The 22,790-nt window shown below is 34.9% G+C and overlaps 2 protein-coding genes across 6 annotated transcripts in view; one reads left to right on the top strand and one right to left on the bottom strand.

The window, feature by feature from the left end:
- Positions 1 to 16,828, top strand: part of DNAJC24 (DnaJ heat shock protein family (Hsp40) member C24) — a 55,705-nt gene extending 38,877 nt beyond the window's left edge. Inside the window, exons 4-5 of the mRNA XM_077772824.1 lie at positions 11,228 to 11,296; positions 15,135 to 16,828. Coding sequence (XP_077628950.1) covers positions 11,228 to 11,296; positions 15,135 to 15,265 — 200 coding nt within the window. The 3' untranslated portion in view covers positions 15,266 to 16,828. The remainder of the gene's footprint in view (positions 1 to 11,227; positions 11,297 to 15,134) is intronic.
- IMMP1L (inner mitochondrial membrane peptidase subunit 1) overlaps positions 16,606 to 22,790 on the bottom strand; it is a 73,849-nt gene continuing 67,664 nt past the window's right edge. For 4 of the 5 annotated variants that reach the window (XM_077772820.1, XM_077772819.1, XM_077772823.1 and 1 more), the window contains 2 exons: positions 17,647 to 17,757; positions 16,606 to 16,768 (listed from right to left, as the gene is read on the bottom strand). In XM_077772820.1, the coding sequence (XP_077628946.1) occupies positions 16,700 to 16,768; positions 17,647 to 17,757 (180 nt within the window). In that variant the 3' untranslated portion in view covers positions 16,606 to 16,699. Of the gene's footprint in view, positions 16,769 to 17,646; positions 17,758 to 22,790 lie in introns of those variants that run through there. The other variant, XM_077772822.1, reaches the window with a different exon arrangement.

Here is a 22,790-nt window from a genome sequence, read left to right as displayed (position 1 = left end):
AAGCCTTTCTTATTGCCTTTGAGAAGTCCTTGGAAATGTGGATTTATTTTGAGCTTTGAGTCCTTAGTTTTAAGGGGTTTTTTTAGGGAACATAGCTGCAGCCTACTGCATCACAGGGGACTCTCGGAGGTCACTGATGAAGCCACAGTAACATTTACACAAACCAAATACAGGGAGAGTTGGGCCTGATTCATGATATGGATAAACAGATTTTCTGCCTGGAATTTATAGAATATTCAGTTTGCTTTGCAGGTTTTTCAAGCACATCCTAAGAGTACAGTAGAAATACAGCTTTTTATGACATTTTAGTATGTCATATCTAAGGGCTAAGTGTTTCTGTCATTACCAGTGGCTCCAAATAGTAAGAATGCTTTATTTCAGGTTTAAATTGATATTGGATTGCTGTTTAGGTAAGTAGAAGTCTCTTATCCAAGTATAACTTGCCATTTTTAAGCCTTTTATGTGAGAGCTATTTAAAAAATTTTTGTAATAAACCAGTTTCATATTGTCATTTCTCTTGAATGCTGACATAAATTTTTCCTTCTTGACCCATCTTCAGTAATTGGCTCCTCAAAAAAGGAAATGAACTTGAACTTCTAACAGTGAGGATTTAGATTTGATAGAAGGAAAACCTTTGAGAGTGATAATTTGTTAAAGACCAGGATAGGTTACCAAGAGAGAGAGAATTTGTTATAACCAGGTCAGAGCACTCTTTTTTTCTGGGTCACCCCCTGGGGAAATGGAAATAGCTTTGTTACACAGAACTCTTTTTGCATGTGGTGATAGTTCATTGTAGAACTTTTTTTTTCATAGGGTATGCTTTAAATATATTTGTTTCCTGCCTTCTATGAACTTGGAGTATAAAATAAATTTGAGCTCTGTAATACTTGGGAAGGAGGAAGGAGATGTTTTATTGGCTGATGTGGAAGGCTTTCTCATATTTCATAGCTCAAAGTTGATGCTCTGGTGTAAGGAGAGCCTCATCAATATGGCCCACAACCATTCATTTCTTTAAAAGATCATTTAAAGGGCCCTTGATGTCTATATTTCTTTGTTCACAAAAGATATTACCAAATGAGTTCTAATAAGAAAATGTCTGGGTAGATAACCTATGTAAAGTACATACGTTTTTGTCTTCCTCATTTCCACATATTTATTCTTACTTGATAGTTTTAGGGCAATGTTGGCCAGGCTGAAGAAAAGCAAATCTAAAAAAGGATAAATAATATTCAGTTCCCAGATATTTTACATTTTGAAAGCAGTGTTAACTAGTGAATTTAATCAATTAGTTCCAGTTGGCATATTTACCTTATTGTTTCTAAGGATGCTTCCAAAGACTTGCTTCCCGTGTTCCCTTGAAAGGCATGTAGTTATTCAAGATTAGGCTTTGCATGTCAAACAACCATATTAGCACTTTGGAAAATCTTTTCAGGAACTGTAAAATGTTTGTATGAATAATATCTTTGAATAGATTTTGGTGCCTTTATAAATCTTATAGGGAGTTTTGTCATATATTAAACACATTAAAAAATACATCAAAAATGTATCATGGGAAAATAATAGGAATCGTGATTCAGTTGCTTTGTAATGTGACAGTCACACAGATCTCTAATGTCTCAGTGGCTGTGTAGAGTGACATAGCTGACATAATGAGGTAGGTTTACTTCTTTGTGACCTGAAGTGGAACATACCTTCAAAATGATTTCAGTCAAATAATGTTTTAAAAAAACTAAGTGGAATATGTTTGGAATCCTTCCTTGGTGGCATATTATTTTATATTAAGATGTATTGATTTTCTATTAGTGAATTATTTTGGTAACATGGAGTCTTCCTTCATGTTACACAATTGGCCAGGTACTTGTATACCCGAAATAGTCTGGCTCAGAAGGAAATTGGTCAAGACACTGTAAAGTCAATGTGTCTCTACTCAAAGCTAATCAGCTACTCTCCCCTAGCTAGATTCAAAAGGTCACTTCTGGTGTTGTGTTATACTTTTACCTTGTCCCTTTTATTAAGATAAATATTTGGGAATGGAAGATTAGCAAATTAGTTGTGAACTGAATATGGAAAGTATCTAAACACCACTACCATTTATCTGTCACCTTGTAATTTCTTAGTAAGAGCCCCAAATAAGAACCTTCCCAAAAAGCAAGTTAATGCTGAATACTGATTAACTCCATAAGAATGGAAATAATGCTTTTAAATGTAGATAATATGAATCTGAGTTAAGACTAATGACTTAAGGCCGGGAGATATTTGTGTAGATTATGTGCTAAAACTGACCCTTACAAAATACTTGTATTAGTCAGATTAGAGTTTCCATCTATGGTCATATCAGTATTTCCATTTGATTGTAGGAATTTGAAAATTGGCTGTAAAAATGTGCTTCAGGTAAAATTTGAAGATAAGCATCAGGGGGCATTTTTTTTTTGTTGTTGTTTTTGGGTGACTGTTTCTGGGAAAAGTAAGTATGTGAAGTGATGCAGAAAATCCATCTGGACAGTTAGGACCTGGCATTTTCTTCAGATGGAGAAAAGAGTACAGAGAAAACTTTCTGTGAGGGTCCTCCTGCTCCCTCTTATTTGTCATAAGAAGGTGACTACTCATGTTATCTGTTACTTTTACTTGAATGCAAATAACTTTTTTGCAATAAATATGTATTTTAAGATCTTCTTTCAATGGTTTTAAATAAAAATTTGCCTAGTTTCAAAGAATGAATATTATGGGAGCCTATGGGCAAGATTACAGTTATAATTCTGGTATGCTTGGACATAATTGGGAGTTCTGATTTAATAATAGAGAAAATGTAAGATTTTAGCAAGTTTGTGTCTCCCACTTTAACTTCACGCCCAATTTCTACTTGCGTACTTGATCCAATTGAAATCAATGAGCCTTACCCCCAAATGGGGTTCTCACTGCTTGTTTTTTCTTTCAGACTTGAAACCTTTGTTTAATATTACATTCTGATTACTTCTACTTTGCTCAATATACAACCAATGAATTAGAAATGAGTTTTGACATTTCTGTAAGTTTTTTTCCTATGTGATCTTTTTATTCTCACAGCTACTATGGTAGTCCATACTCAGAGTATAACACATACCCACATTATTTCCATAGCTGCTAATTGGCCTTCTACAGAGGTTCACATTTTGATTGGTCTAGCTTTCTTTATTCTCACTCCTCTGTTGAAGAACTTTTATAACCACCCTCTCCCCAATCCAACATTTACCCATTCAGCTAGAATTTAAATGGAACAGAAGCTTTGAAGTTTGTTCCTAATTACTTTTTCCAGCCTTGTCACCAATCAGAAACCTAATGTGAATCTTCTTCCCTGGTTCATTTATAGGGGCTCTCAAACACATAGGCTTATGCTGTTTTTCATGACTCAGAACACCCTCCCATTCTGATTCTTCCCAGTTTTTTTTTTGTTGTTGTTATTCAAGTTTGAACTCAAGATCACCTGTCTACCCCCCACCTTCCAAAGAAAGCTTTCCTTAACATTCTATTCTTCCATCATCTCTAATCTCTGGATCTAATCTACAAATTAATTATTTTGTTTTTCTCTGTGGTTTCTACCTTCCAGTTTTGTTTGGTATTTCAGAAAGACAATAATTATGTGGACCATGGTTTTGATAATAATGGGCTGATTTTAATGGGACCGACAATAGCAAAGCAAAGTACATCAAACTTCTTAACACTGTTACAAATCCAGACAAGGTCAAGTGCTGCTACCTTCCTACATTGTGGTACTTGAGGCTTTCCCCCCCCTCATAATGGATTACTCTTTGGTCATTTTCTTATGGTCTGGTATGAACAGGTCAACACAAGCATTATGAGATAATAACAGTTAAAAGAGCTACTGTTTATTGAGGACTAGATCTATAGTAATTGTCTTTCAATCATTGTTTAACAGGCTCTTAAGGAAGATATTAATATCTGCTTTCTAGAGAAAGAGTCTGAGGTTCAGAGGGGTTAAGTATTTTGACTAAGGTCACATGGCTAGTAATTGATAGAGGGGGAATTCAAAGCCATTCTCTGACCTTTAATCATTGTGCTGGGCTGTCAAGTTTTGAATAGTTGTGTACAACCTATTATTTTTAATTCCAAATAATCAGGAGTGAGTTCATATTTGAGGGTCAGAACGAGAGGCCAGGCTTACTTCTAATGGTGTTCTACCTGCTGTGTACTGAAACATGAAATTCAGTTTCCTGGCTTCATTTGGTATCTTTCATGAGCCTGGGTTGACACTCAGTTTATAAAAGCCCCACAGTTCTTTAAGTTCATAGTTAAACTCCAAGTTTGTAATTTTTTCTTTGATATGGAAAGCCTTGCAAGTGTGACTCTTTAATTTCACCTGGGAAAGGATTATAGAGCTTTCTGATTTAATGAGCAGGTTTTGAGTTAAATGTTGCCTGATTCTGAATCTCTCTTATCAAGGCAGAGACTGTTCTAAGAACTGAGACTGTTAAGGACAAAGAAAATGATTTCCTTCAAGTCAATGCCTATATGAAAATTTTAGTTATGTATAGTGAAATGATTTTGAAGAATGAGGGGATTGTTTAAAATTAAATTACTTGGTTTTAAAACAGCAAAATACTAAGAGAAAAACACTGCTCTTAGCTTTTAACACACAGATGACTTAAAGCCTTTTTAAGGTATGAAATTAAGTATTTTAAGACATAAAAAGAAATACAATAGGCTAATTGCTAAATGAAAGCATTCTGGGGACTTGATCACTCTATGGAAGTTACAACATTACTACACATGAAAAATAGGGACTGAACTAGAGATGAACTAGATCTTTCGGCCAATATTGGGTTGAATGAGACTTGTGATATCTCAACCATAATGAATACAGTTAAATGCCTCTCCACCATAGCTTTTTGTTGCTGTTATTTATTTTTACTTATTTATTTGAATTGTAGCTATAGTTAGAAAAGGTTTCCTGGGATTAGGAAATGTAATTATTTAGGCAGCAAAGAGTTGTTTTAGAAATTTTACTATCATTAGGAGGAAGCTTTAAAAGACTGGAATTCCATTGTCTTGTAAGAAGTAAGAAATATTTATTGATTCCCAAATGAAGCTGAAAAAAACCTTTCCTCTTTTAGAAAGTTGTGAATGACCCAGCGAGAGCTCTAGTAAGCTTTACTGAACCAAGCTGCTAATAGTTATTTAATGTTATTCTTCAGTGTGAAAGAATCTCCCTAGATTTTCCTTTTAATCTCTTTGAATTGCAGGCTCATAAACCTCTCTGATGAGTCCTGCCAGTGTTTTCTTAGATCCCACTGTTGAGACAATGGAGCCACAGAATTCTTTCACCTCTTGTTGTCAGACAAATCCAATAGAACACAAGGTCAGAAGGGCCTATACTTCTAAAGGTTGAAAGATTCTTTTCCAAGTAACCACATAAATTATTTGATTTTATCATTATATTCCTCAGGAATCTCTCTTTACAATTCATTGCTTTCTGTATGTAAGTAAATTCAGATCTTTTTCTTGTCTCCATTTTGGCTAAGCTGTGGGTACAGCACAGGGTTGTGAGCAGGCCTACATACCTTAGGAAAAGCTAAGCCCGTTTACTTCAAAAGAATTAGGAAATCATGTAGTGTAACTGGACTTAAGATAGAGTACCCAAATGCCAGGCACTGCGTTTTCTTTCCAAATGGCGGGGTTTGTTTGGTTTTAAGTTATTACCATTCTGTGGCTAAGATTCCAGATTTAAATCTTGGGTCTATTCCTTTAATTAAGTCACTTTCTAAGTCGGTTTATGTTTTCTCAACATTTTTAGTAGTGTCATGTTAACAGGAAAACTTTCATAGGATTTACATTTTCAGATACCTATTGAAATATTGTAATGAGCAAAAATATTTATAATATGTAATAGTCAAAAGAAAAGGAACTTACCTATTTTGCACATGCCATGCCTGATTAGTAGACAATTATCAAAGCTAATTACAAGGTTCCTGTGAGTTACTTTACAGGCTAGGGAGGAATTAAGTTTTCTAATTATAACTACAATGGTGGACAAGCAGAGATCATTGTTTAGAAAGAAAAAAAAAACACATTGATTTGTTTGTGCTCCTTCCTTGTAATCATAGTTAGCGGGGAAGTTGCTGTTGCCCCATTCCCTGGACACCTGCCTCTCAACAAAGGATCGTGGTCACCTCCCCACCCCCTACATTTAGATTCACCTTTTACTTGTATGTACCCCCTCAGCTCATTATCCGATTCTCCAGGGATCCAATTTTCCCCGAGTTAATCACCCCCAGCCTTTTTCAGAAGTTGTTAGATTACCATCTTTTCAAGGACTACACGTTTTCTTATGAGGCCTTTAACTTCTTTCTCTAACTTTTGTTTCCTTATTTCTCTTAAAAAGTATAGCTATTGGAGTCTCAACACACTACCTTTAAAACTTTTTGTTGAAATATACATACAGAGGAACGCACCAATCCTAAGTGTCCAGCTTGACGGATTTTCACAGTAAACACATCCAACAAACCAGCACCCAGAAGGCCCCACAACTCCTAGTCACTATTCCCCCCCCACACCCAACACCGCAGTGTCACACAACAGAGTAGTATTGCCTGTTATATTTCAGAAAATGGGGAATCACCTAGTATGTTCTCTTTTGTGTCAAACATGACTTTTAAAACCAGAATCCCCACAAAAATTTAGACACCGTTCACATAATATTGAATAATCAGATCAAATATATGTTTAGGCAGCCACAGAACATGAAAATATTTTTTAATGAACTTATTTTAACTCTGACTTGGTCAAAGTACTATTTCCGCATTCTATTTCCCTCTTATTAGGAGATATCATCTAAGTTGATCTTTCAACTTAGAAATAGGTAGCTACTCTAAAGTTACTGTACATTAAAGAAGAAAAAATAATAAAAATGTAAAAGCCATTTTTTTTGAGTAGGTGGAATAATGGAAAGAGTTCCATATGAAATAGTAACTAGGTAAGAATAACAATAGCTTCCTAATAGAGAAGCAGAAAAATATGAAGCTTACTCCCTTGGCAGTTATCTTTGCCAGTTCTCATTTATTATTTTCAAATAAAAAATGGCATAATGGATATATATGAATGTGTTGTCTTTTTGTATAATTGCTGTATTACAGGTGTCCAAGATAAGTTAGATTAAAAAGGCTTATTCATTTTATTATCTTGTCTGATTTGCTTTAATTGATTTTTTTTCAATTTGAATTTTATTATTTGGCTGAAAGGGAATTTTTACAACATTGGACATTCCCATATTCAAATGTAAATATTCTTTTTTTTTCCCTTTTTTGTGTGTTTTTATTTTCTTAATTTACACCCAAGTTAGTTGGCATATAGTGCAACAATGATTTCAGGAGTAGATTTCTTAGCCCATCCCTCCTCCCCCTTTAGTAACCCTGTTTGTTTTCCATATTTAAGAGTCTCTTACGGTTTTGCCCCCTCCCTGTTTTTATATTATTTTTGCTTCTCTTCCTTTATGTTCATCTGTTTTGTATCTTAAAGTTCTCATATGAGTGAAGTCATATGATATTTGTCTTTCTCTGATTGACTAATTTCACTAAGCATAATACACCCTGTTTCATCGGTGTAGTTGCAAATGGCAAGATTTCATTCTTTTTGATTGCCGAATAATACTCCATTGTGTATGTGTATACACACACACCACATCTTTATCCATTCATCCATCGATGGACATTTGGGCTCTTTCCTCACTTTGGCTATTGTTGATAGTGCTGCTATAAACATTAGGGTGCATGTGTCCCTTCAAAACAGCATACCTGTAAAAATTCCTACTAGTGCAATTGCTGGGTCATAGGGTAGTTCTATTTTTAATTTTTTGAGGAACCTCCATACTGTTTTCCAGAATGGTTGTACCAGTTTGCATTCCCACCAGCAATGCAAAAGAGTTCCTCTTTCTCCACATCCTCACTAACATCTGTTGCCTAGGTTGTTAATGTTAGCCATTCCGACAGGTGTGAGGTGGTATCTCATTGTGGTTTTGATTTGTATTTCCTTGATGATGAGTGATGTTGAGCATTGTTTCATGCGTCTGTTGGTCATCTGATGTCTTATTTGGAGAAGTATCTGTTCATGTCTTTACCTCATGTCTTCACCAGATTATTTGTTTTTTGGGTGTTGACTTTGATAAGTTCTTTATAGATTTTAGATACTAACCCTTTATCTGATATGTCGTTTGCAAATGTCTTCTCCCATTCCGTCGGTGGCCTTTTAGTTTTGCTGATTGTTTCCTTTGCTGTGTTGAAGCTTTTTATTTTGATGAGGTCCCAATAGTTCATTTTTGCTTTTGTTTCCCTTGCCTCCAGAGACGTGTTGAGTAAGAAGTTGCTGCGACCAAGGGCAAAGAGGTTCTTGCTTGCTTTCTCCTTGAGGATTTTGATGGCTTCGTGTCTTACATTTCAGTCTTTCATCCATTTTGAGTTTATTTTTGTGTATGGCGTACGAAAGTGGTCCAGGTATATTTTTCTGCATGTCACTGTCCAGTTTTCCCAGCACCACTTGCTGAAGAGACTGTCTTTATTCCATTGAATATTATTCCTGCTTTGTTAAAGATTAGTTGGCCATATGTTTGTGGGTCCGTTTCTGGGTTCTCTGTTCTGTTCCATTGATCTGAGTGTCTGTTCTTGTGCCAATACCATACTGTCTTGATGATTACAGCTTTGTAATACAGCTTGAAGTCCAGAATTGTGATGCCTCCAGCTTTGGTTTTCTTTTTCTGGATTGCTTTGGCTATTCAGGGTCTTTTCTGGCTCCTTTAAAATTTTAGGATTGTTTGTTCTAGCTCTGTCAAGAATGGTGGTGTTATTTTGCTAGGGATTGCATTGAATATATATATTGCTTTGGGTAGTATTGACATTGTAACAATATTTGTTCTTCCTATCCAGGAGCAGCTTTAATTGATTTCAGAATTACTTAAGATGTAGTAAGATACCCTGGAAGATAGGCAGCTTGATTATAAATTATTTACATATGTTTTTCCCCTAACTATAATCTGTTAAGTGCCAATTACTCCCATTCCTAAATCTAAAAGTATTTCATTTCTCCATTCAAGCAAACTACCTTAGTCATTCTAAGAAACTAAAACATGTGATTAAGATTTTTTTCTCTATCCATGGGAATTTCAGGGAAAATATTTTTTAAATTAAAATACTGAATAGCCTACAACCAAGTGTACTTTATGTAGAATGTGGAAATTGTTTTGTTCAGAAATCACTTCGCATACAGATACGGTCTGCATAAGCTCTTCAGTGGGTACAGACATGGAGGACCTATGCCTGGCCACTGGGCAAAGTCTTTATCCTGGATTTTAGGGTCAGTTTAATAGACTGTTGGTACCCAGTAAATATGAAGCGATGTAACATTTGACATATTTAATCAAAAACCATAGTGAGTTCAAAATATTGTATAATTTTTTCATCTATTTTAAAATTGTGTAACTCACCAATAAATTTGAACAGGCAGTTATTAAATATAATTAAGTTGTAGGCATTCTCACACGGAATAAAGGAAAGCATTCTCAGCAACTGAACAAGAGACTAGTGAGACAGCTAAAGAAAATTTCTTTAGGGTGAGGGGTGGATTTGAGTAGTTTCTTTTAAGCATCAACTTCTAGAAGAACAATACAAGTATATGTGAAGTACGCCTTTAGAAACAAAGACATATGCTTATCTATAGTTGCTTCCTTTGTCCCAAAGGACACTTGTTTTATGCAAGAGTGCATGCTTCTACCACCTAGACCATACTTTTACTAAATTTGGGTGGAATTTCAAGCTTCTTTGGACCTTCACCTCTAGGGAAAACTTTGACCTATGAAGTAGCAATAGAACATCAACACAATACAGTTGTATTACATGGTTATTGAAAGCTTTTAGTAAAGTCTTATTTTTTTTTATTTTTTTTTAATGTTTTTTATTTATTTCTAGGAGAGAGAGAGAGACAGCGTGAGCAGGGGAGGGTCAGAGAGAGAGGGAGTCACAGATTGAAACAGGCTCCAGGCTCTGAGCTGGCAGTCAGCACAGAGCCCGACGCGGGGCTCGAACCCACGAACCGCGAGATCATGACCTAAGCGAAAGTCGGACGCTTAACCGACTAAGCCACCCAGGCGCCCCAGTAAAGTCTTATTTTTAAGTTACCTATGACTGTTGGAAGAGTTAAAAATGACAAACAGCCCCTTACATTTGGGGTTAGAACTTTCTTCTTTTTTTCTTTTTTCTTTTAAATAGGCTCCATGCCTGGTGCAGAGCCCAACATGGGCTTGAACTCATGACCCTGAGATCAAGACCTGAACTAAGATCAAGAGTTAAATGTCTAACCAGTTGAGCCATCCAGGTGCCCCTAGAACTTTATTCTTTTAAGCACTTTTAGCCTGATTTCATTTGATCAGAACAGCACCCTGGTATTAGTCTACTCTGACTGCCGTAAGCAAATTCCACAGACTGGGTGGTGTAAATAACAGAAATTTGTCTCTCATAGTTCTGGAGCCTGCAATTCCAAGATCAGGGTGCCAGTCAATATGGTTCCTGGTGAGGGATCTCTTATTGGCTTGTAAATGGTTTCTTTCTTACTGTGTCTTTATATCCTACTCTCCTTGGTGCCTGTGCATGGAGATAAACCTCTCTTCCTCGTCTTATAAGGCTACCAATTCTATCAGATTAGGACTCCACTCCTGTGATCTTATTTAACCTTAATTACCTCCTAAAAGGCTTATCTCCAAATACTTTAACATATGAATTTTGGGGGCACACAATTCAGTCCATAACAACCCTGCTAAAGTAGCTAAGAGATAACTCAGTATATCTAAGGTATATTTCTAAGGTTAGAAAGCTATTAAGATATTACAACTAAGGTTCAAGTAGTTACTTTTGCCCAACTCCATGCTGCCTTCCTTAGCTGCAGGTATAGTTTATCTGACAACAAAACTCCCTGTCTCTCACAAAATAGGGGTCACTAATTAATCACAGGGAATTATCAAAATCAATTTTATGGTTTTTTCTTGTTGCATGTTTGTGGAAAATAGGATAGATTTTAACTGTTAAAGTTTATAAGAAGTGGACTATTAGGTAGCCTTAAAACTGCTGTCAAAAGTGGTTAGTTTTTAAATGGTAAGTAAAGTAGAACTGTAGTCCCCAGGCTGGAGTTGTCTTTTCAGCATTCTTCAGTTATGATTAAAGTATCAAACTAAGTGTCTCTTTATATTTTACAGAAGGTGATTTAAGAAATACGGGACCAGTAGATGCTCAAGTATATCTTGAAGAAATGTGTTGGAATGAAGGTTGGGATTTTTTCTTTTGACTACAGTAAAGAAAAAGAGATTTTCTTTAAAAAGAAAAACTCTCATGGGATACTTGGTAATCTTAAAAAACAGAATAGCTTGGATTTAAATATATATGTATGTCTGTGTGTGTGTAGTATACTTTTAAGAATATTTTTGTTTCATTCTAAAGGTCAATTATTGACTCATTTCCAGTTCTTTTTTTCTTTAATATATTTATTTTTGAGAGAGAAAGCGTGAGCTGGAGGGGGGGGGCGCGTATGGAGGAGGACAGAGGATCAGAAGCAGGCTCCATGCTGACAGCAGAGAACCCGATGCAGAGCTCAAACTCATGAACCACAAGATCATGACCTGAGCCAAAGTCAGACAGTCAGCTGAGCCACCATGGTGCCCCTCCAGTCATTTTTCTATTCTAATTAGATGTTAGGTACATAAAATTTCATGAGGTTTTCTTTTTAACATGACTTTGGGTTTTGGTTTACTCCCCAGTAGTGTAATAGGGAAAATAAAGAAAATAATTTTCCCATTCTCCTGTGTTGATATTTGAGATGAACTCCTATTAGAATTTCTGTTTTTGTTTCTTTATATGGAATCATAAACTGTCAGAGCAGGATTCTTCTTATGATACTCTACTGCTTGGAGCTCGGTTTTTTACCCACCATGAAGTCCTATCTTATAAATTCCATTACTAGAATTTATAAACAAATCTAATTTCTCTACTCTTCTGATAGTTTTGTGAATCACTCTGGTTAGACACTGTTAAGTTCCTTCTTCTACATCCATGTTTCTCTGGGAAAATGGACAAAATCTTGCTAATCCCTAGAAGTTTTATATACTTTAACCCCTATAACTTAATTGTTCAGCCTGGGTTAAAAATTCCCTAGGGGTTTATAAAAATTTACTAGTGACTGTGGTTAGGTAGAAGATACACATCCCACCCTTCCTGAAACCATGTTTACTGGAATATTTTGTTTTATGGCAAATTTTTTTCATGCTCTTAGGTGGGTCACAGGCTGTTGACTAAGGAGGAGAATCACATTTTTGCCTATAGGTGACCATGCTCCTGAACTGCCAAATGAAATCGTAGTGTATAATTCTCATTTTTGCAGTGAATGATTGGGAAACTTGAGATTTGTTGTAACTGGGGTTGCTGTAACAATAGTTTCACCAGAGTAAACAAGAGAACTGCTATGAACACAATAGTGACATAGGATCTAGTGAAAGCCTTCTAGTTCATGAAGGGGCTAAAGCATGTCATTTATCAAGGAATCCTGCTCAACTAAATTTATTTTTTGAAAATATAGTATTGGTACTTCATCAGTCAGTATTGGGTGTATGTGTGTTAATCTCTTATTAGACAAATTATTCTTGCTGCAGTTGATTTAATTAATATATTTTGTTTCCTAATGATTCCTGAGAATATGAAAATAGTCAAAACTGGTTCTTGTAATTTTTCCTTCAGTAGCCTTTTAAATATCAGATTTTATTTTAAACGAATATGGATTGGTGGTTCAAGTATCCGTTCAATCAGCAAATACAATGAGGTTTCGGATACAAATATAAAAAAACAAGATACTAAAGGGAAATGTACAACATGAAATCGTCAAGTTATAAATGTGCCATTGTCTTTGGGATTCTCTTAAGTAAACTGGACAATGCAGAAGATACAGAAGAATCTTAACCACAGCCAGTGAATCACTTATAAGAAGCTATAGTTAATCTTAAAAGCATAAGACATCCTTTGACACTTATTTCAATTAAAGTTTTTTTTAAAGATGGAAATAATCCTTATCCTTGAGAGATAATCCTTAAGAGAAAATACTGAGCAGCCACCAGCTGCATGAAGCTGTTATTTTTGCAAGAATATTACAAACAAATAATGTAAGTTTTGCGATTGAATTTGAAATTTTGAATTGTTCTTTGCAATTGAGAAGAGCATTCTTGGCAGATGCAATTCAATAAAAAGTGTGATCAACTGGGCAAATAAAAAATTGAAGATTCCTTCATAGCTATTTTCAGAATAGCCTTGGAAAGTAAAGATCCAGAGCAGGAGAAAAGTGGATGAAACCCTACATGATAGACGTAGCCGAATTACCATCTTCTTGATCCAAGGACAGTATGAAACAATGCATTTTACTATTTTTAAAAGGCATCCCTAAACAACTGTTGAGAGAGTGAAGGTAACCTTTCCCCTTAGAGTTAGTCTGTTTCACAACTTGGTCATTTTGCCTTCAATGTATTTAAAATGGTTTCTGTGAAGATATCACTTTGTTAAGTGATAGAATAATAAAAGGAGAAATGTAACAAGATGTGAATTTTTAGTGAGCATTAATATTTGGAATCCTCTATGACAAAACTCCACAGTAGCCCATGGTGGCCTCTACATCATTTACTGAGCACATGTCACATCAGATTGTTTCTCAGTGTTCACTGAGGTGGTAAAAAAACAAGAGGGAGATTTAGCTTAATACCTTTGGTTAGAATATGTAGTTTTAGACAATTTAATAATGAAACCATTCACTTTGAAAGCATGCTCTACTATAGTATATATGTTGGCTCAGACAGAAAGGATGTTAGTATCTTAAAATACAGAATAAATTATTTTTCTTTATGAAGGAAAAATGCATTGTGATGAGAAATTAGGATTGTGTGAATGAATTCATGTTTTCTTTACTGGTAAAAGAAACACGTAAAGTTGGCTTATTTGGTTACTTGTTTTTTAAGTAGGCTCCACGCCCAATGTGGGGATTAAACCCACGACCCTGAGATCAGGAGTCACATGCTGTACCAACTAAGCCAGCCAGGGACCCCAAAAGTTGGCTTATTTGTTCATTTTCCCAAGGCCAAACTTGATTAGAGAACAAATAGAAGGCAGGTGAATTTTTCCTTTTTTTCTTTTAGTGGCATATATGTAAGATCTGAGTGTTAAAAATGTTTGAGAATTGAATGAAGATATTTGATGTATCTCTAATAAAAAATTATGGCAGTAGAATAAGGTGATCAGTCATTATTTTTCTTTGACAGTCATTTCTCAGTGACAGTGAGATGAATCCGAGATTTCTTTCAGTTAAAGGACATAAGCATTTCAACTTCCCAAGAGGATAGACTTAGTATAATTTCCACCATTAGTAGACTAAACCTTTTGCTGTATGGTCTCTGTTGGGCATCTGACTTCACAGAATTTGTGTGATACTAGAACAGAGAGTATTTAAAATGATGAACTTGATTAACAGTTAAGTTAGCAGAGTTTTCTCTAAAAGGATATACTCCACGCAAAAAAGCATGTTGCTTAACAGCAAAACATGTAGGGCTATTTTTCCTCTTTGCTTTAACAGTAATATTTTCGACAAATAAATTGGGAAGAATGTAAAATTTATATGGATCTTAAGAAAACAGAAGACTTCAAATAAATGTCATGGGTCACTTCTGAGCATCTGCTGTCCCCTCAAGATCTTTGGGCTGTTGATTCACAGCTTCAGTCCATCTCCTCTAGAGGTCAAGATTCTTTGGGGCACCTGGCTGGCTCACTCAGTTGAGTGTCCGACTCTTGATTGTTGCTCAGGTATGATCTTGCAGTTTATGAGATGGAGACCTGAGAGACTCTCTCCCCCCGTCTCTCAAAGTAAATAAAAATAAAACTTAAAGATTCTTTGGTAAGTAATTTTTAGAAACATTACCCCTATATAAGAAACTTTTCAAGTTCTCATTTAGATACATTTTCTACTTACTGAACTTCTATCTTTTGTTTTGCAATTTCTGTGAGATAAGTTGCATTTTTAAAAACGTGTTGAAATAGTTACTTATAAGCCTTTGGTGCATCATTTTGTTTTCTTTACAGATGATCACTCTTTTTCTCTGAGTTGCCAATGTGGTGGAAAATACAGGGTTTCCAAGGATGAAGCAGAAGAAGTTACCCTGATTTCTTGTGATACATGTTCACTAATTATAGAACTCCTTCATTATGCCTGAAATTGTTCACTAAGTGAGATCCTTTAACTGTGTATTCATACATGTTGAAGAGCGCCCATTCAAGTAAATGTATAAAGCTGATAGAAGCAGGATTTTTTTTTTGTCAGCTCTTTTATTTGCAGGGAAAATATAAAACTGTCAAGCAAGGGCCACCCTATGTTAATAGAAAATGAACTCACCAGTTATTTATATGTGTTTATAATTTATGTTAGTAGATCACCAAAAAAAAAAAGGACTTGAATTATAAATTATATTTTGTGAATTCCCATCTGGGAACTTTATTATTTGGTCCATTTTCTCCTTGGTACAAAATAAGAAATTTCCTTTTCTTCAAATAAGCATGTCTCCTCTTATTCTGGGTCACAGTACCATCAGGTTCCTTTATAGTTACTCAGTTTCTAAAGTAGCATGACATTTGTTTCTGCTCAAGTTATAGGCCTGTTGTACAAGTAATCTCAAATTCTCAGGTCATCATAATTAGAATCTTTGTGAATAACATGTGAACCTAGTTGTCCCATAATGAAGACTGGATATGGATATTCATGACATTACTGCAGAGTTAAAGAAGGTAAAATGGCAACTGTGGAAAAGACAGCTTTGGAATCAAAAGACTTGACTCCAGTCCTGGCACTGTATTTCCAGATTCAGATTCATCGTGTGGCTACATTAAAGGGAGTAAGGTTTGAACACTGCCATCTTCAATTTTAAATGTCTTAGGAAGTAGTAACTTTTTAAAAAATAATAATTTGAAATAGGTGTATTACTTCCCTTTTTATTTCAAAGTCTAAGAGTACTAATTTGTATATTTATGAATAAGGAACCACTACATTGCTGTGTGATCAAATGGACTTTTATAATGTTATTATTGATGATAATAGACTCCAAAGATTTTATTTTTCTCTATATTTGATATTCTATGTACAGTATAAGTCAGGACTCACTTAAAAGAAATTGAGGAATCCTTTATGGGATCACTGAAACTTCATTACTTAATTTCCAATGAGTGAACCAAGCATGTGACTTTGCAGCTTTTAATTAGGTTGAACTCATGTTATTTATTGTTGGTTTGGATTTAAAAGACTAATTACTATCCTGACATGTAAATGTAGCTAAAATATGAGGCATATTCAAGAGAAGATTACTTTCATTATAGCTATAAAACCAAGAGTTCAGGAGTGAGATTGTCACCCAGGTTTTTTTCCCTAAAAATATTTTTATATTTATCATAAAATTTGGAGGACTTATTTTGGATTACATTTGTATCCATATATTTTAAACTAATATAGCGTGCAGTGTGTGTCACTTTTCCTTTATATTTAACAATTAAAAATGACTAAAACTAAATAGCAAATAGTTTATTAGTAAGTACATGGTTTCAGTGGCAGTAATAAATTCACTTGAATAGGAGAGAGAAATCAAAAGAACAAATGCTTGCTAATCGTCAGAAAATCTGTGGCCATTAGGACTGTCACGTAGAAATCCAAAATCACTCAGAGGCCAAATCTGTAAAATCAAAATGTGATTGAAGACAATTAATAAAAGTGATGTTATATCATCATCATACTCCCTTTTTTATTCATCTGTTTTCTCTGTGCCATATATGAAACACTTTTCTCCTTACTCTTTAGTCAAGAACAAATTATATCAAACTAAGACTTTAGAAACTAAACTTGTATGTGTACATGTATTTAAACTCTAAGTTTGGAACACTGATTCATTATATCAGTTACATGTGTATAATATGTGAATATAGAGGTATGAATATGTGTGTCTGGTTTTTTTTTTTTTACCACCCTCAAATAAAGTGAACCCTGAACCTAAGTATTTGAATATAAATAACATCCGCGTAAGTGCAAAGAACCCTGCAAATTATCCAACAACCAAAGTATTCATGTCTTTTTCTTCTTACCATTTGTGGCAAAAAGGAGAAGACAGTGAAAATAATAATCTCTCCTAAGAGTCATACGTTTAGAATCATGGTAAGACTATTACCCGATGTACTTACATGGGATATCCCTGTTTAACAGGTAGTTTGGTTGACTCGACACTGCTTTTCTGCAAATGCATATTAATTTATGCCCAAGGTAAGAACATAGTTGTAAAATTTATATGAGAAGGAATTATATTTTGGAGATTTAAGTTAAAGGCTTCTTATAGCTAAGATAGTTTAAAGTTTTATTATTCAAACAACAAATTATTCTTAATTACCTAGCTCATTTGGGAAAGGGTAATGTTTACAGATTTGAATGCCAGCAGGTTCCTAAATGTAGTCACTGCTACGGTTGAGCCCACTGACAGCCTGAATATTTCAAGTTCATTTTGAAAGAAATATTTTTTCTAGCTCAGAGAAGAAATCCTACATTTTAAAGAGAAAATATTACCTTGAGAAAGATACGTCCTCTTATTAGCCCATATGGAATAGGTCCATAATACCTGGAATCTGTAGAATTCTGTAGATTATCACCTTCTAACCACACATGACCTGTTGGCACCTAGAATTAGAGAAGAAAGCAACCTCTTTAAAAGAGAAAACAGATTTGGGTACTATAAAAAGCATGTCTTTTGGTGGTACGGAGAAATGTCTTAAAGTTCTCACTTATAAAATACATACAAACCTTGTGATTTGTATTTGTGCTTTATCTTTTGCACAATAAAATATCTTCTATTGAATATTAGTAAGTAATATTCTAGGTTTAAATTCAACATTTTAAAAGATCTTTTTTTGCCACATGGTTCCCAAACATTAATTTGTTACACAAACCCCAAACTGAGGTTATAAGAGATCAAAACAGTGTGACAGGGTCATTAATTTAATAGACTTCAAAAGAGGTCATTAGGATGCTGACTGAAAATGTGCCCTCCTGTTTCTATAACAGCATAAGCAGGGCAGCCACTCACTCAGCAACATCCTGGGGCCAGTACCAAGGCCAGACCTATTAGAATGCTCATGATAAACTAAATGGTAATTGATTGTGACATCAATTACAAATAATCTCATCATTTTATTGGAGTGGGCTTGTCAGAATTCTAATTAAGATCCCTGTTCTGCCTTTGTACAGACCATATCTTCAATGCATTATACTTTAATAATGACCATCAAGAGCTAGAAGGACCTATTATAAAATCATCAGTTGTAAATTAATGATGGTGACCTTCTAAATGAAAGACCCTATCTCTTATGTCCCGTGTATTAACTGCTAAATAACGTAAGTTTAAATTTTTACTCAATGTCACCCATAAGAATATTTAGAACACATTTCTTTAAAAAAAAATGCCCTCTGGGAAATGAAACCTATCATATTAAAAAATTGATCTGCAGCAATTATCTTTAAAATTGCATTTTACAAATTATTTTACAGTTTGTGTTACTCAAGAAAGATCAATTATTGACCAGACCAAAATGACCTATTGTAAAGAAATTTATTTTCACTTTTCTTTTGACTGGCTATTTATTACTTGGGTACCTTATGTGAAGAAAAGTACTCCTATTGGGTTTAATAAGAAATGAATGCAATATTTAAAAAATGTTACAAATTACTGTTTTTTTAAAGATTCTTTTTAGGGCAGTTTTAGGTTCACAGCACAATTGAGAGGAAGGTACAGACATCTCCCACACATCTCCTGCCCTGACACATGCATAACCTCCCCTACTACTGACACCCCCTATCACAGTGGTGTATTAGTTACACTTGCTGAACCCACATCAACAACATAATCACTCAAAGTCCAGAGTTAACTTCGGGTTCACTCTTGGTGTTGTACATTCTATGGGTTCAGCCAAAATATGACATGTATTCATCATTACCATAGAGTCTGTTCACTGACCTAAAAATCCTGTGTGATCTGCCTATTTTTCATTTCTTCCCCCAAACACCCATATTACACCTTTGGGGAAAGAAAATGAAGGTGTACAAGTATGTAAAATCTGAATTTCACTTTACATCAGGAATTATATAATTTTGGAATGTTTTATGCAGAAATATTTGCCCAAAACAAATCAAGTTAATGATTTTAAGTTTTTAATGTTTTTTATTTATTTCTGAGAGAGAGAGAGACAGCATGAGCAGGGGAGGGTCAGAGAGAGAGGGAGACATAGAATCTGAAGCAGGCTCCAGGCTTTGAGCTGGCTGTCAGCACAGAGCCTGACACGGGGCTGGAACCCACGAACCCTGAGATCATGACCTGAGCGGAAGTCGGACGCCACTTCCGCTGAGCCACCCAGGCGCCCCTCAAGTTAATTATTTTCATTTAGATAGATTTAAATGTTAAATCTACTTGTAGAGAAAGAACAGAAGTTTCCTAAAAGAATATGAAATACTGTAAGATCATTCACTTTTGTTAGTGGAACTAGTTATAGGTTCCAGAGTCAAAAGCAAGACTGGTTCCTACTAGTGATTTGTGTGCAGTGAAGCTTAATATTGCTCAAGCAGAGAAGTGAATCCATCTCAGGTCATAAATGAAGAAAAGAACAAAATAGTATATTTGGAAAAGCCATGTGTCATTAACATAGTCTCAAAGTACTACTCTGGGAGAAGCTATAATATGGACATCTTTTGTTTAAATTTCCATAGTTTTCTCCTTAATAAGTGTTTGTTTCTGGGATCTAAAAAATAGGTAGTAAACCAGGATCCAATATATATTACATTTCTCATGAAACTTTCCCCAACCTTGTGTGCCCATACCAAATACTCTTGTTTAGAGCACTGCCATAAAGTCTACCTTTCTTGGGGCCCTGGATTAAAACATCTTATTAAACAGCTTGGCTTTTGAGTAAGTCTACTTACTATCTTATGACCAAATAAGCAAATAGAGTAACAGTAGTCATGCCATGGTCTTTATTTTTTGCAATGCCTAAGTCAAAACTAGAATTCCAATATTTGGTGGTAATATTAGTAAATAGAAATTCTTGTAAAGCCCAATCACCTTTGTATGACCTTTGTTTCTTACAAGTTAGCTAAAGTGATGATGTGTTATCTCTGGTATAACTAACAAACACAGAAAGAAATATGCTAACAGAAACCCAGAACATATTACCAGAAGCCTTTGGAAGACTATGACCCAGGCTACCGTTACCTAGTGCTTATTTGCAAAGGGTGGAACAAAAGGGAGAGAATAGTAATGCAAGCCAGTATGTATACACGGCTTTCTGGTTTATTTAATTAAAAAAAAAACACACACACTAACAAACCTCATCTCCTTAAAACAACCTGTGAAGTACTGTTACTGATATTAATAAAATTAGGTTTAAATATGGGACTTGCTAACTCCCATTTATCTGAAGCCTATACATTCTGATCCCCATGTGTCCACTTACAGTAAAGGAATATTCTCTACATCTCACAAATGTCAATGCTTGATATAAAGTACACAGATCAGGAAAAACAACCTTATCACCACTGATGAGCTCTTCAATAAGAGCTTCTCTATAAAAAGGAAAACCTTTACGTGTGGATCTTTTAAAATCAAAGCAATCACCTTTGTTGACTTAACTGTCAATTACTTAGTCTCCAGTTAAAAAAATTAATGATGTTGAAATTATTCCACTTATCTTTGGTATAGAGTAAGGATGTATACTTTAAAAATCAGTTTTATAGATGTATACTTATTATATACAGTAAAAAACACTCATTTCAAGTCTGACACTAGTTTTGGAAAGTGTGCACATCTACATAACTGTTAATCACAATTAAGATGTAAAACATTTCAATTGTGCCAAAAAGTTCCCATCCCAGTACCAGGCAACTAATGAGATCTGTGACTAGAAACTAGTTTTACCTGGTCATTAATTTCATACAAACAAGTCTGTACTGTACATACTACTTTGTGTCTGGCTTTTGTTCTGCAATTTTTTTTTTAATGATTAATCCATGCTGTATGTATCATTCATTCCTTTTTACCTCTAAGTGGTATTTTATTGTAAGTCACAATGCTTACCCATAAATCTATTGATGGACATTTTTCTTTGATGTTTGAGGCTTCAAATACATAAAGCTAGACTATTAACATTAATGTGTAAATCCAATTCTTTTCAGTAAATACCAAGGGGTAGAATTTCTGGGCCATAAATGGATGCTTAACCTTAAATTTTCCGAAGTAATTAAATGATTTTACACTCCCAACAGGAATGTATGAGTATTCTGGTTGCTCCACAACCTTGGTATTTTCCTTTTAAAAATCTTTTGCCATTCTAGGGGCACCTGAGGATACTCAGTGGTTAAGTGTCCAACTGTTCATTTCAGCTCAGGTCATTATCTCACAGTTTGTGGGACTGAGCCCCTCATCAGGCTCTGTGCTGTCAACATGGAGTTGGCTTGGGATTCTCTCTCCTTCTCTCTCTGCCCCTCCCCAACTGATGCACATATGTGTGCATTCTCTTTCTCTCAGAAATAAACAAACTTATAAAAAAATCTTTTCCATTCTAGTAATTTACTGGTATCACATTGTTTTCATTTGAATTTCTCTGAGCATTTTTTCTTGTGCTTATTAGCATATCTTCTATGAGGGTCTATTAAAATATTTTGCTCATTTTAAAACATCGGTTGTTTTCTTACTCATTTTATGAATCCCTTTTTTACCTTGAATGTAAGTCCTTTGACATGTATTGCAAATATTTTCTCAGTTTGGGATCTTTTTACCTTTGCAGTCTAATCTATTATAAAGACTATACAATGTTTTCTAAGCTCTAGAAATTTCATTTGGTTCTTTTTTACATTTACAGTTTCTTTCCTCATTAGGTTCATCCTCAAGATCCTTGAAAATATTTAGAATTGGTGTTTTAAAGCACAGGTCTGTTAATTCCATTACTTTTCTGGATCTATTTAATTGATTTTTCTTCTGGTTATTGGTTACACTTTCATACTTCTTCACATATCTAGTAATTTGTGACTAAGCTGGATATTCATTTGTTGAGTGGATTTTGTTGTCTTTCTTTAGAAGGTGTTGAATGTTGAGGAGGTCTGCTTGTTTTGGGGAAGGTGGTTAAGTTAGCTGTGGGTGAGCTTATTCCTTTCAAGCCTTGTTTTTAAGCTCGTTAGGTTGGTTCTGTCTCACACTGTGTTTTAAGGACTACTTTAGGCCTACTAATAAGTAATGATATTCAGAATTGAATTGAACATATTCAGCAGAGAATTTTGATATATATTCATAATCTCTATTGAATATGCCAGATAATTCAGTGAGATCTATCTGCTCTGGCTGGTCAGAACTCCAGTGGCTCTCAGCCCCATGTGAGCTCTGTGAATTGCTCAGCTCCCCACTCATTCTTTGCTCAGTTTCTAGGTCTTACCATAAATAGGTACAATTTAATATTCAGCTCAAAAGCCAACAGAACACCTATGGAGATCTATGCTGATCATTTGCTAGCTGTTTTCCCAGACAGTTTGATGCATAAGTTCCAACTACTTAAACTTCCCTCTAGTCCAGTCTCTGTCTCTTCAGCTCAGCAAAACCACTATCTTTGGCTTAAATTTTACTTCAATACCTTCTGAAAGACCTGCCTTACAGGGGAATTTAGGAACAAATAAAG

Source organism: Crocuta crocuta, unplaced genomic scaffold (genome assembly GCF_008692635.1).
Source record: "Crocuta crocuta isolate KB4526 unplaced genomic scaffold, BGI_CrCroc_1.0 scaffold382, whole genome shotgun sequence".
NCBI lineage: Eukaryota > Metazoa > Chordata > Mammalia > Carnivora > Hyaenidae > Crocuta > Crocuta crocuta.
Note: the sequence above shows the minus strand (reverse complement) of the source record. Positions and strands in the feature narration are given on the sequence as shown.